Genomic DNA, 15325 nt, shown 5'->3' on the forward strand with positions numbered 1-15325 from the left:
TTCTCATAAATCGAAATTCGATTTTCTTAAAAAGAAAAACGTGAACAGGTCACGTAATTAATTTAAAAAAAAAAAAAAATTTGAGCTAATAACTCACGTGATTTCAAAAAAAATATATATATATTTTGCTCAATCGAGCATTTGTCTACGAAACGAGGGTCTTTTCTATTTTGTAAAGGTCCACATATTTCAAGTGAGATTTTGGAAGTCTACAAATAAATTTTTATCATGAACTCCAGGTCTTTTGATAAATTTTCTTTAACCATAAGGATTATTATTTACTACTTTTGTTACGAACAAATCTACGTTCTTAAAAGTATTTGCAAAGTCCATGCTTTGAAAACAAACTTGGATTTTCATGAAACCTAATAAACAAAAATTTTACTGCTGCAACTAGACTATGTCTATGCAAAATTTTATGTATCTCTTCCATATTAGGGATTTTTACTAGTTTCCTAAACTAACGAAGAAACGGGCATACATACGTTTTCTAAAAACAAAATTTTCACAAATCCTATGCATGCTTGCAACTATGGGATTCTTATTCTTGAACAACTCATGAATCATACAACATACAGAAAAAAAAAATCGGACTTACCTGTCGCCGGCCGGAACTTGGCCGGACATTGGTCGGCGGCGGTGAAGCTCCGGCAAATTTTTCTCCCTGGCGAAGCTCGTGAAGGTGACGAAGAGAGGAGGTGCACGATTTAACAAACAAAAATTTTTAATTAGGGTTTCACCCTTTTATATTATTTTTATTTCCAAAACCTAAAACACTTGGGTTTCCTCTTTTGGGTTTGGGCCCACGAACTTTAAACTGACCAAAACTGGGCTTTTAATTAACCAAATCAGCAACACCTCATCTCTACACGTTCACAAAACAACGCTCTATCACGCTATTAGGATCCTCACTCAAATGTTTGCTCGTACGTCACGCCATTACGACAAATCGAGGATTCTAAACAAACCTTTGTAGACTGAGTTCAACCACTGATCTCAATCGACTGAAAATCACCATTTAATGCATTACCGCGGAACATCACTGTTCCCCACTAAGCAGGGGACTTAATGTTGATGGTGGATTTTCAGCAATGGGCAAAACCGTAAAATCATGAGGCATGTTTTTTGACACGGCTTTCAGGCATGCAACGATTCATATTTTACGAAGCCTTGATGAATATGTTGTCGAAAAGCCCCACTGGCTGAGCGATTCGACTCCAAGCATTTCATCATGCCCTCTATGCAGATTAACAGTTCCATGACTGCAGGAGAGAGACCCCCCTCCATATAGAAGAAACGATTTGGGCGGTTCTCCGTAGATTGAGAGCAAGAACGCCTTCAGGACGTCGGTGACACTCACTGTTCCCTAACTATGTGGATAGACCGTGTATAGATTCAGGTGGTTCTCCGTAGATTGAGAGCAGTAACGCCTTCAGGTCGTAAACAACACCGTGACTCCCTGACTATGCACCATTCAGAATAGATGTGACGCCTTAACTGGCTAATATTCTTTCTGCAATAGATTAATTCTGCTGAGACATTCACCACTGAATTCCCAGAATGATCTATTATTGATCCTATTCCATGGTCGAATCCACGACCTGATCCCATGGAATGGCAATAACCATTGCTCCTATTCCATGGTCGAATCCACAGCCTGATCCCAGGGAATGGCAATAACCATTGCTCCGATTCTATGATCGAACCCACGGCTTGATCTCATATAATGGCAATAAACAACTGTATTATCTCATTACTCCGATTTCATGATCGAATCCACGGCTGATCTCATGGAATTGTGATAGATAATTTTATTACTCCGATTCTATGGTCGAATCCACGATCCCATGGAATGGTAATGCATGTTTTATTATTCCGAGTTCATGGTCGAATCCATAGCTGATCCTGTGAACTGGTAATAAATAACTACTCACTTTATTACTCCGTTTCATGAAGTATTCTCCACTGAATTTCATGAATTAGTAATAAATGCTCAACAGCCGGGCATCTGGACCATCACTGAATAAGCCCCACAAAAATGGTGCAAATGTACTCAACAATGATGCACGACTGAGCACCCGGATGTACAAACGAGCATCCAAAACATATGGACAGATGAGAAATCCTACGCAAAACTGGAGAAAACAACAAATAATAATAAAATAATAAGGGGCGCCCAGAGGCCGGGCCCACCGGCCGGCCGGCCATGCCCTAGCCGTGGCCGGTCCCATGCCTCTTTTATTATTTTGCCCTATTTTTGTTATTTTCATGAACTCATGAAAACTCCTTGATTTTAGCAAACTTTCCTTGTTTTTGCAAAACTCATGAATTCTCCATAACTTCATGGATTCATGAAAAATAATATTGTAAAATTAGGGAAAGGTGTGCGGGACCGGGTAACCTAGCCGGCCGGCCATGCCTAAGCCGTGGCCGGTCCCACACCTCACAATCCCTAGACTTTTATAATTATTGTTCTCCACTATCATGAAACTCCTCTGTTTCAACAAAAACTCATGGATTCTCCATAACTTCACAGATTCGTGAAAAATAATATTATAAAATAGGGAAAGGTATGCGGGATCGGGTAACATAGCCGACCGGCCATGCTCTAGCCGTGGACGGTCCCACACCTTGCAATCCCTAGTCTTTTATAATTATTATTTCCCCAATTCATGAAACTCCTTGGTTTGAGCAAAAATCATGATTTCGTCATTACTTCTCAAATTTTGTTGGAATCATGAAAAACCAAAAGCCAACATAGTCACGTGACCGGCTAGCCTCCCACGAAAAACTTAAATGTTAAAATACACTTATTTTAATATTTACAAAATATTGATCAATTGATCATACATGCTCATTCTGACAAAAATCAAGAATTCCAGTCAAGATGAAACTCTTTTGAAAATTCACAATGTTGCTCGAACGCACATCAGAAAATACTGAAACTCTCAATACGGAGAAACGGACACCACGGTAACGTGTGCATGCCTTCATGACCGACCAGAGTCATCCCTAGGGCTTGCACAAAGCCGGTCCCACATGTTTTCATAATTCTGACCTAATTTGCTCAATTGCTCATATTGGGCCCAAACTCTCTCCAACCAACCTGGGATTGCTCAAACGGCCAAAAATTGGTCCCGAGACCACCAAGAGCCGTTTCCATGCTCTATTGGTCGGTCCCCCATCCTTCATACCTAGTTTTTATCACCTAATGCTGAACCCAGCAATATTTCAGTAAATGATGAAATCCACATTTAATCATCATTCCTTCACTAATCCTCAAACTGAGACCCTGGTGCATGCTCGTTTGAGCAATGGGCACCACATGGACGCCCATCATCCCATGTGGTCGGTCCCTATATCACTCACGACCTATTTTCAGCAATTCATCAATTGTGATATGAAATTAGGGTTTCGAATAAATGTTCTACGAATCATCATTCTGAGCAAGATTCAAGGACCAATGGATTTATATTAATTCAGCAACTAACATCTGAATTAATCATATAATATTTGATAATCTACCAATATTTTAATATTTTATTGGGTCACGCCACCAATAAATATTTCGTCGAATCGAGCAATACTTGCCCAGTTGCTCAAATATTGATCCAGCTATCAATATTTAGTAATTTATCAAATCTGTCGAATTGAGCAACGCTTGATCAATTGCACGACAAATTATCAACGTTCAGTATTTTGTCAAATTGAGCAATACTTGCTCAGTTGCACGCCAAAATTATCAAATTTGTCGAATTGAGCAATACTTGCTCAGTTGCTTGTCAAACTCCCAATATTCAGCAACTCGTCGAATTGAGCAATACTTGCTCAGTCACTCGAATACTGGTCAGTAATTCATTATTGAATTTACAATATTGACATCATTTCAGAGAAATACATGATCAGCCCACGAATCGCTGAGCATTCACCACTTATGCTCGATTCAACAAAACCTAGACTCACTGTCTAAATCAGTCAACTGACTAACTAATACACGTCTGCCACTCAGACTCCACGATTCGTGAGACATCAATCACGTCAAATTGGGGGATAACAACTAGGGTATTGGTCTGGTGGCCTACAACACGTGGATTCATCCATGACGATAAATGTGCGTAAGTTGTGCAAACGGTTAAAGGAGTTATCAAAGTAGTGGGTGCACGATCATTCAAGTCTCCACACGACATGGAACTGACTTTACCACGATCTCCCACTTTCTCACTCTTTCACTCAAGAAACCGTCACACTTACAGGGATCAGTGTGTTCATAACTCTGACAATATAAATAAGTCCATGAATCCATGATTGAGGACATCATCAGCAGTCGTCCACACAGAATTTCTCGAGTAACTACTCTCAAGAATTCATCAATCCACGAGAACTTATTCGAACTTACCAGTTCACCAAAATGGCAGAAACCTTCAACACACCCACAATCCTTGATCATCATTCATCCCACATAATTCTCAGCTTCCCTCCTACAGATCGACCCATCTCCCTCTTTGCGACCGAATTGACTCTGGAACGGCCATTGACTTGGTTTAGGCCAGAGTCCTACAGATTGATCTCTCGAATCTAAGCACTCCTTTTGTAGTGCATCTGTGTGAGGTTCAGCAGTTTTCTCGGTTGAGGAGTCTCGACCACACGCTCGACTCTTCACTTCCCTAAAAAACCAGCAAACCGTTTTTCCTCATCTACAAGTTGTTACACCATTTCTTGTCAAAGCAATTTTCAAAGTGATTAAAACACATCATGACTTTCGTCACTAGGTAAAGATAAACTTGGTCGAAGCGAAAAGGTTACAAACACATATTTAGAGATATAGATAGGCGAGGTATACTCGGCTCGAAATACCAAATGTGTATAATCAAGTCTATATATAGCATATAACTTTTTGTCTCAAAGAGTAGGAGATAGAATAGATAGACGTTTGAGTGATAGATAAGTTCAAGTCTCCACATACCTTTTTGTCGAGAAGTTCCACCGGTTCCTTGAGCAGTTATTCTTCTTGTATGATGAATCGCCATGAAGTACTTGAGATCAACTACACTTGTTATCCTAGTACGAGACTTATGTATAGTAGACTAGAAATCAAGACTTATAGTTTTGATCACTAACATTGACAAACATGCTTGAGATAGCAACGCATGCGAGTTCGACCGAGCAATGCTCTAACATATTAAATTACCGAAGTAATCGTTTAAGATTAAGCCAACAACACCTTTAATCTGAAGAACCGTGTTGATGCCGATCTACTCAATTAATCAATCCAATCTACCATAAGGATAAACCGATTATTAATTGGATCCTCTTTTACCGAAACAAGTATTGTGCTCACCAAAGATTATGAACCCACAAATCAGAAATCTTCAATATCTTCTTCGTCTTTAAATCTTCTTAGATCTTCAATAATAACCTGCACACAATCACTTGAATCTCTTGTGATCAATCACCAACAGAATGGAGTCTGTTAACAATGGATTATCACAAGATCGTCTTTAGAACTAACAACAGTCTAAAGATCCCTGTCGAAACTCTGAACTAGTTTGAGTGAATCTTATATCAGAAGAGAAGATTCTCAAGAATAAACAAACTAGGTGCAATCAGATTTCAACCACCATTAGTCAAACAAATCAATCAAAAACAAAAGATAAACCGTAATTATCTAGTTTCCCACCAAAGGTACATGGTAGAGCTTCTCAATCCCAAATAAGACTTTAAACTGAGCGGCCGTAAGAGATTTCTCCTAATTAGGTTACTCTCCTCTCCGAATAGGTGGCTACACCAGTAACAACAACAAAAGAGGAAGTCTGTTATTACGAAGGATTAGTTTGCTAGAAAGGAAAACTTCAAGTATTTATGGAAAAGGAAGTTTGGACACCAAGGAATTTCCAAAACCGCAAATATTCTCAAGATATTCATTAAAGCAACAAATTCGGTTTCCATAATTCCTGGAAATGCTCTGTCCAAAAATAACGATCGAAATCTCTCGAAAAATCTAATTAGTAAATGCACATTACTAATTCTGGAATTTTCCTATAAAATGAAATTAATAACCTTAATTAAAAGATTCTTAACTTACTTATGTTTCGATCCTGGGATTCTCTTCCCTTAGTTGTTAAGGAATATCTTTGAATAATTAAAAAAATAAACATTCACAACACGTGTTAAAAGTTTGTCGACATCTTAACTTTGTAAGTTCTCTTTCACACTTACAACCTTGAAACCGATTTTCCACACTTCCAAACAAGTATAGAATTGGTTCATCTAATTTTTAAGAACTATGTGATTGATCAAACCAGCATTCAATCACAATCATGGGTCTAACGGTTCTACCAAATAACGTTTCGGTTCTACCTCCATGTGAGTACTGTGCATAGTCATACTAGCTTTCCAAAAATTGATTGACTAGGTACTAGGATCGGTTCCCCACATGTATATGGCATCTAACTTATATGTGTTGCACATGTCCACAGGGTCGGTTTCCCATTGCCTAAAAACATGTTGCACATGTCCATATGATCGGTTCCCCTTTCTGCTATAAACCTTGCTGCATCCCATACAAGGATCGGTTCCCCTTGTGATGTAATGCACCCCTTACTAGAATCGGTTCCCCTCTCCCAAAATTGGTCAGACGCACAAACCCGATCATACCACAGGTGATTACTTAAGATCGGTTTTACTGATAAAAGTTATACCAATACATAAGTCAGGCCTTTGTGAATAGTTTTACCAAGAACACAACAAGTTGTGAGCGGTTATACTCTGTCACACATATTGGTTGTTTATAAGATATGCAATGAATAACAAAACCAATAACACCTGGAAATTTCCTTTTCGGTTCACAAACAAGTTTATGAACTTACTTCTTTAGAACACATGTAAACATTGTTCCCTAGGATGAAATCCTCACCTCATACCCATACATATTCACAATAGCATTCAAATGATTATGGCGATGTCTTATCTACAAAGTTTAATGGTTAAACAATAAACCTCGTATTGTATTCCTTAATATTATGTTTATCTAGAGTTAAAATATGCTTCGCAGTTATGTTTTCAATATGCACGACTTGAAAGATGCGTTAGGGAATGAAACAGTTCAAGTCAAATATCACTAACCTCAAGTGGAAGGATGAATGTTGTCGTTGTAGCTCCTTGCTTCTTCACATCTTCAAGACTTCTCAATACTTGTAATGTCTCATATCCTAATACTTTCAAGCTAACCTATACGAAATTGACTCTAGTACATAATCAAGCGACTCTTAACATGAGTTTTGATTCACTAAAATATGACAACCAAACTTGACATACCAACGCTTGATGGGTTCAACCGATCCATGCTCTAACAATCTCCCCCTTTGTCAATTTTAGTGACAAAATTCTTACATCATATGGATAAACAAATTACAAGAATTCATTACAATCCGCTTGATTTCCGATTCAACAACACAGTAAAACTGCTTACATTCAATACTTGAAAAGGAAGTTTGGACACCAAGGAATTTCCAAAACCGCAAATATTCTCAAGATATTCATTAAAGCAACAAATTCGGTTTCCATAATTCCTGGAAATGCTCTGTCCAAAAATAACGATCGAAATCTCTCGAAAAATCTAATTAGTAAATGCACATTACTAATTCTGGAATTTTCCTACAAAATGAAATTAATAACCTTAATTAAAAGATTCTTAACTTACTTATGTTTCGATCCTGGGATTCTCTTCCCTTAGTTGTTAAGGAATATCTTTGAATAATTAAAAAAATAAACATTCACAACACGTGTTAAAAGTTTGTCGACATCTTAACTTTGTAAGTTCTCTTTCACACTTACAACCTTGAAACCGATTTTCCACACTTCCAAACAAGTATAGAATTGGTTCATCTGATTTTTAAGAACTATGTGATTGATCAAACCAGCATTCAATCACAATCATGGGTCTAACGGTTCTACCAAATAATGTTTCGGTTCTACCTCCATGTGAGTACTGTGCATAGTCATACTAGCTTTCCAAAAATTGATTGACTAGGTACTAGGATCGGTTCCCCGCATGTATATGGCATCTAACTTATATGTGTTGCACATGTCCACAGGGTCGGTTTCCCATTGCCTAAAAACATGTTGCACATGTCCATATGATCGGTTCCCCTTTCTGCTATAAACCTTGCTGCATCCCATACAAGGATCGGTTCCCCTTGTGATGTAATGCACCCCTTACTAGAATCGGTTCCCCTCTCCCAAAATTGGTCAGACGCACAAACCCGATCATACCACAGGTGATTACTTAAGATCGGTTTTACTGATAAAAGTTATACCAATACATAAGTCAGGCCTTTGTGAATAGTTTTACCAAGAACACAACAAGTTGTGAGCGGTTATACTCTGTCACACATATTGGTTGTTTATAAGATATGCAATGAATAACAAAACCAATAACACCTGGAAATTTCCTTTTCGGTTCACAAACAAGTTTATGAACTTACTTCTTTAGAACACATGTAAACATTGTTCCCTAGGATGAAATCCTCACCTCATACCTATACATATTCACAATAGCATTCAAATGATTATGGCGATGTCTTATCTACAAAGTTTAATGGTTAAGCAATAAACCTCGTATTGTATTCCTTAATATTATGTTTATCTAGAGTTAAAATATGCTTCGCAGTTATGTTTTCAATATGCACGACTTGAAAGATGCGTTAGGGAATGAAACAGTTCAAGTCAAATATCACTAACCTCAAGTGGAAGGATGAATGTTGTCGTTGTAGCTCCTTGCTTCTTCACATCTTCAAGACTTCTCAATACTTGTAATGTCTCATATCCTAATACTTTCAAGCTAACCTATACGAAATTGACTCTAGTACATAATCAAGCGACTCTTAACATGAGTTTTGATTCACTAAAATATGACAACCAAACTTGACATACCAACGCTTGATGGGTTCAACCGATCCATGCTCTAACAATCTCCCCCTTTGTCAATTTTAGTGAAAAAATTCTTACATCATATGGATAAACAAATTACAAGAATTCATTACAATCCGCTTGATTCCCGATTCAACAACACAGTAAAACTGCTTACATTCAATACTTGAAAAGGAAGTTTGGACACCAAGGAATTTCCAAAACCGCAAATATTCTCAAGATATTCATTAAAGCAACAAATTCGGTTTCCATAATTCCTGGAAATGCTCTGTCCAAAAATAACGATCGAAATCTCTCGAAAAATCTAATTAGTAAATGCACATTACTAATTCTGGAATTTTCCTACAAAATGAAATTAATAACCTTAATTAAAAGATTCTTAACTTACTTATGTTTCGATCCTGGGATTCTCTTCCCTTAGTTGTTAAGGAATATCTTTGAATAATTAAAAAAATAAACATTCACAACACGTGTTAAAAGTTTGTCGACATCTTAACTTTGTAAGTTCTCTTTCACACTTACAACCTTGAAACCGATTTTCCACACTTCCAAACAAGTATAGAATTGGTTCATCTGATTTTTAAGAACTATGTGATTGATCAAACCAGCATTCAATCACAATCATGGGTCTAACGGTTCTACCAAATAATGTTTCGGTTCTACCTCCATGTGAGTACTGTGCATAGTCATACTAGCTTTCCAAAAATTGATTGACTAGGTACTAGGATCGGTTCCCCACATGTATATGGCATCTAACTTATATGTGTTGCACATGTCCACAGGGTCGGTTTCCCATTGCCTAAAAACATGTTGCACATGTCCATATGATCGGTTCCCCTTTCTGCTATAAACCTTGCTGCATCCCATACAAGGATCGGTTCCCCTTGTGATGTAATGCACCCCTTACTAGAATCGGTTCCCCTCTCCCAAAATTGGTCAGACGCACAAACCCGATCATACCACAGGTGATTACTTAAGATCGGTTTTACTGATAAAAGTTATACCAATACATAAGTCAGGCCTTTGTGAATAGTTTTACCAAGAACACAACAAGTTGTGAGCGGTTATACTCTGTCACACATATTGGTTGTTTATAAGATATGCAATGAATAACAAAACCAATAACACCTGGAAATTTCCTTTTCGGTTCACAAACAAGTTTATGAACTTACTTCTTTAGAACACATGTAAACATTGTTCCCTAGGATGAAATCCTCACCTCATACCCATACATATTCACAATAGCATTCAAATGATTATGGCGATGTCTTATCTACAAAGTTTAATGGTTAAGCAATAAACCTCGTATTGTATTCCTTAATATTATGTTTATCTAGAGTTAAAATATGCTTCGCAGTTATGTTTTCAATATGCACGACTTGAAAGATGCGTTAGGGAATGAAACAGTTCAAGTCAAATATCACTAACCTCAAGTGGAAGGATGACTGTTGTCGTTGTAGCTCCTTGCTTCTTCACATCTTCAAGACTTCTCAATACTTGTAATGTCTCATATCCTAATACTTTCAAGCTAACCTATACGAAATTGACTCTAGTACATAATTAAGCGACTCTTAACATGAGTTTTGATTCACTAAAATATGACAACCAAACTTGACATACCAACGCTTGATGGGTTCAACCGATCCATGCTCTAACAATCTCCCCCTTTGTCAATTTTAGTGAAAAAATTCTTACATCATATGGATTAACAAATTACAAGAATTCATTACAATCCGCTTGATTCCCGATTCAACAGCACAGTAAAACTGCTTACATTCAATACTTGAAAATGCCGCTGTTGACATTATAATAACAAAGCAAATACTCCCCCTAAGGAAGATAGGTAGATATTCAATCCACACATCTTTGTTACACCAATTCATATGACATGTTACTCCCCCTTAGTCTGTGCTTTCACTCTTTCGTTAGATAAAACATTGAAGTACCAATGTTCTTTTCCCTAGCGATGCCAATTAATATAAAATCAATGCCAGCATCACCTGTTTACTCCATATATTTCTCCCCCTTTTTGTCACAAAAATGACAAAGAAACGGAAAAATAAAGGACAACACGAAAAGAATCTTACAAATCTCAGAATACACTTGCAAACCTGTAGAGTTAGGCATGAGGGTTCCACACATCATGTTCTGATAGCCAATATCAAAACCGAAACTACAAGTAGTCTTATTTTGATATGTTACCAAGGAAACAATTGTCCGAAACAATTTTTCCAATTTAGTTTAGCAAATAAAAAAACAACTAAGCACTTTAGTTCCTTTGCTAAACCGATTGTTCAAAAACAACCGCTTAATTCGATAAGACCAAAATAAAGATAAACTCCATTTTTATCATCAGGTTCTAATTATCCATAAACTTAGACCTTTCAATTTTTAACAAGACAAGTACTAGGTTAGTTAACTAGCATTTCTTGTTTAGCCATTCGATTAGACTTGAATAACCGAAATCTTACTTCGATAAGTCACTACAAAAATACTGATTTTTAGCCACAACCATATTGTTACGGATATATATATTCGTGGATATTGGTAAAATCTTGCCACACCAAACTGGTAGTCGTGGCAAACAGGTCACTCTTTTGCTACGGCCCGTCGGGAAGTTTCCACGAGTCCAGGTTTCTAATTTATAAGTCTGCCGGATGACCACTACTGACGATAGCGTGGGTCGTGGGTGTTGTGGGCCTTTTGCTTCGGGATAGAAAATAGGGAAAATTAGGCGCAGGCCCTGAAAAAAAAATTCCTATCGTCAGGCCCAGAATTAATTTTGGATCCGGTCGCACCCAAATTTTTTAAAAAATATTTAAAAGCTGCAAAAATACTATTGTACCCTTTAGCGGTTTCGTCAGTTTCATTAACTTCCCCCGAACGGTCACAACATTTAGTTTTCACCCGTTAATTTTATTTCTTCTTCTTCAGTTTCTTTCCTCCTCCATCAACTCCGTAACGACGGATCTGCAGAGAATGTTTTTCTCAATCATTCAAAGAAATTGATGATTGAAGTTGATTAAACCCTAGAAATCAATTTCAAACTCTATAAACCATAGAAATTACTTTCAAATTATGAACCCTAGAATTCAGTTCGTCAAAAAATGGATGAAACACCAACAAAAACGCGTCTTCAGAAGTCTAAAGAGAAGAAATCAGGTGTGAAAACTAGTTTAAATCATAGTATTCTTGCATGCATTCAGTAGATTTGTTTTTTTTTTCGATTTTAAATTTTGTTCTTGATGTTGATGACCTAAAAGACGAAGAAAAACAAATCAAGTCGAAGAAACAGAAAACAAATGGTGAGATTTATCATCTTCTTCATCTGTTAGTGTTTTTGATTTTTTCTTCCAGTTTTTTTTTTTAAAATTTTAATTTTTGTTGTAGTAACTGCCGATGATGTACCAGAAGCCGGAAATCCGGCAAAAAAGAAGAAGAAATCTAAGAAGAAAAATAATTCTGGTGAGATTTTCATCCTAATATGTTTACCCATAATTTCTTATGCTATATAACTTACATAGTCTTTGATTTTAACATCAATTTTACCTGATGATGTTGAAGATGAAAAAGGAGAAAGTAATAGTGACCAACCACTGAAGGAGATTAAAAAGAAAGCAAAGAAAGATGTTGTGAAAACAAAGGAAGTCTCTGGTATGAATCTTCACTAGTTAATGTGTGATTCTTGTTTGCATAACATGTTATCCAAACAAAAAACATCTGAATAACATGTTATTCAGAATAAAATAATTGTGCATAACCTGTTATGCAGATGCATAAATAACAAGTTATGCATGTTATGCAACAAAAACTGTCAAAAATAACAAGTTATGCAGATAAAAAAAAAGTGCATAAATTGTAATGCAGTTGCATGATAGGTTATGCTTACCAAAATAACCTGCATAACACACCCTGTCAAACTTTTACTTTTGCATTTGAATCTACTTCAGTTTTTAACATCATTTTTACCTGCTAATGATGATAACCTGGAAGATGGAAAAGGGGAAACTGATGTTGACCAGCAACAAAAGGAGACTAGAACCAACGTAAAGCACGACGCTGCGAAGAAGAAAAAGAAAGTCTCTGGTATGCATTTACATTCCTTCATGTGTGTATGCAACAAACAAAATCTGAATAACATGTAATGCATAATAAAATACATGTGCATAACTTGTTATGCAGATGCATGACAGGTTATGCTTACCAAAGTTACTGCATAACCTTATATGAATAACAATTTTTTGTCTAGATCCTGAAGCAACCACACCATCAAGGAAGTCACGGATATTGAAAGATCAGGTATCACCTAGTTCACCTAAGCCTGAAGCAGAAAAGAAAACAAAGACTAAAAAGAAAGATGGTGAGAACTTAACTTTCCTACATCTTTCATGTTTCTGAACATAACTTGATCATTTCTAATTATGCATTATTTTGTTCTTGTTTGCTCTTAGTTTCTGATCGGCAAGCTAAGGATCCTGATAAAGCTACTAAAAGAAAAAAGAAAGCAGAGAAAGCTGCACCAAAGGAAGCTGGTAAGGTTTGCTTGTGATTTACTATTTGTGTGATATATTGTTTGTTTAGTGTGATTGATTTGTTTCAATGTTGATTTGGTCTGTTCAGTCAAGCAAGCTGTTGATAAGCAAAAGAAAAGAAAAATATGTGAACCCAAACAATCAGAAGACGTGAAAAGGAAGAAGAAGGAGAAGCAAATTGAAAGCTCTGAAAGTGAAGAAGAAGATGAAGAAGAAGAACCTGGTCAGCAATGTTTCGTCTATCAACCAGGTGATTATTATTAACCTGCTAGTTTTGTAGTTAACAGCTTCTAAAACACATAATGCCTCTTTAAAAAAGTGCATAATAGGTTATGCAGACAACTGGTTGTGCATAACAAGTCATCATAGGTTATGCAACATAATAAATCTGCAAAAAATACATTTTAAGAAGTAGTGCATTATAAGTTATGCATGGCAAAGAAAATGTGCATAACAGTTTATGCATATGCCTGAATAAAAGGCATAGGAGGTTATGCAGTCAAAATAAAGGTTCTAACTTAGTAAAATGCAATTTTTTTGCTCTTTTATTTATGCAGTTAAACCTAAAACCAAACCTGCAACTTAGAAAGGTACTTATAGAGCAGGATTTATAAGGGTAGGTACCTTGTTCACAAAAATCAAGGAAAGAGGTGGTTTTACTCCAACGCAGGCTAGTATGATGAATGTGGGTCCATTTGGGAAATTCTATAAGTGGGTATCGGCTGCGAACATGGCATTGTTTGATGGTAAGAGCAGCCAGCTGATGGATGAGGTCTTTTTATCATATAACCATGCTTATTTGAGTCAGCATTCATTCAAGGTGTCTGAAAACAAGTGTATACCGTCAATGGCTAGTGATCTTGCTTATACTTTCCTGATTCCAAGAGTCCAAGGAGATATAGAAAAACATATTCTGACTTCAAAGGAAGAGGTAGAGCTAACTCAATCACTTGCCTTGGTCAAACAATTCCCACTCAAAACAGCTAAAGGTAAAGTGAGTACAGATCCCAAAGCACGGGTAACAAAGGTGTGGGAAGAGGATATTCAAAGGCTGGTGTTGGAAAAACTTGATAAGAAAGGTTGTGAAGAGGAAGTTGTCTGCCTTGTCTGCCTCTACATGCTGGTTGTCTTGTTCTTTTGTGGGTCAATGGGAGACAATTTGGATGTCTCATATGTTGGTTTGGTGAAGAATTTGCAAACCATGGACTCTGTATCATTTCCTGATTTGATTCACGAACACCTGATGAACGACATCAAAACTATGAAAGAAAATAATCTTCATATCAGGAATATCCCTGGTTGCACTATATATTCTCTTGTGAGTTGGGTTTTTTATTTTACTTAATCTCGTTCAATAAATCAAATATATATAATATCTTATATATTAGTTATTGTTTTTTGCAGCTTTGGTTAGGCTGAAAAATCTAACATAGCTGAGTTGGCATCCGACATCAAGGTCAGTGACAGTGCTACTACACCAAGAGATGGGAGGTGGGACTTTACAACAATGAAGAAAGCAATGAACAAGAAGCATATTACAGACTTGCAGGTATTTGTTTATGTACCTTCATAAATAAATGCATAACATCTAATGCATATACAATTGTGAAAGCATAAACAGTTATGCAATATTTAATGTTTATGAATCTTTGTAAATAATTGCATAACATATTATACATATACAAATTATTGCATAACCAGTCATGCATTATTTAAAAATGAAGTGTTAAGTAGGGTTGTGAAATATGATTGCATAATATGTTATGAACCTTTATAAATAACTGCATAACATCTTATGCGTATGCAATTGTGAATGCATAACCAGTTATGCATTATTTAAAATGACAGTGTTAAAGAAGGATTGT

At 36.5% G+C, this 15325-nt stretch overlaps 1 protein-coding gene across 1 annotated transcript; it reads left to right on the forward strand.

The window, feature by feature from the left end:
* Positions 1 to 12035: 12035 nt before the first annotated feature.
* LOC113306105 (transcriptional regulator ATRX homolog) lies at positions 12036 to 14046 on the forward strand. The gene is made up of 8 exons (XM_026555082.1): positions 12036 to 12090; positions 12319 to 12393; positions 12493 to 12575; positions 12879 to 13014; positions 13178 to 13288; positions 13380 to 13460; positions 13549 to 13710; positions 14018 to 14046. Exons 1-8 carry the CDS (start codon positions 12036 to 12038, stop codon positions 14044 to 14046), a joined length of 732 nt encoding a protein of 243 aa, XP_026410867.1.
* The last annotated feature ends 1279 nt before the right edge of the window (positions 14047 to 15325 follow it).

The sequence above is a fragment of the Papaver somniferum genome, chromosome 8 (assembly GCF_003573695.1).
Source record: "Papaver somniferum cultivar HN1 chromosome 8, ASM357369v1, whole genome shotgun sequence".
Classification (NCBI taxonomy): domain Eukaryota; kingdom Viridiplantae; phylum Streptophyta; class Magnoliopsida; order Ranunculales; family Papaveraceae; genus Papaver; species Papaver somniferum.

Bases quoted from the DNA above. Each gene is read 5' to 3' on its own strand.
- LOC113306105 (XM_026555082.1), top strand. From the start codon at position 12,036: ATGGATGAAACACCAACAAAAACGCGTCTTCAGAAGTCTAAAGAGAAG. The intron at 12,091-12,318 runs GTGTGAAAACTA...TTTTTGTTGTAG, and splicing joins GTCTAAAGAGAAGAAATCAG to TAACTGCCGATGATGTACCA. The intron at 13,711-14,017 runs GTGATTATTATT...TTATTTATGCAG, and splicing joins ATGTTTCGTCTATCAACCAG to TTAAACCTAAAACCAAACCT.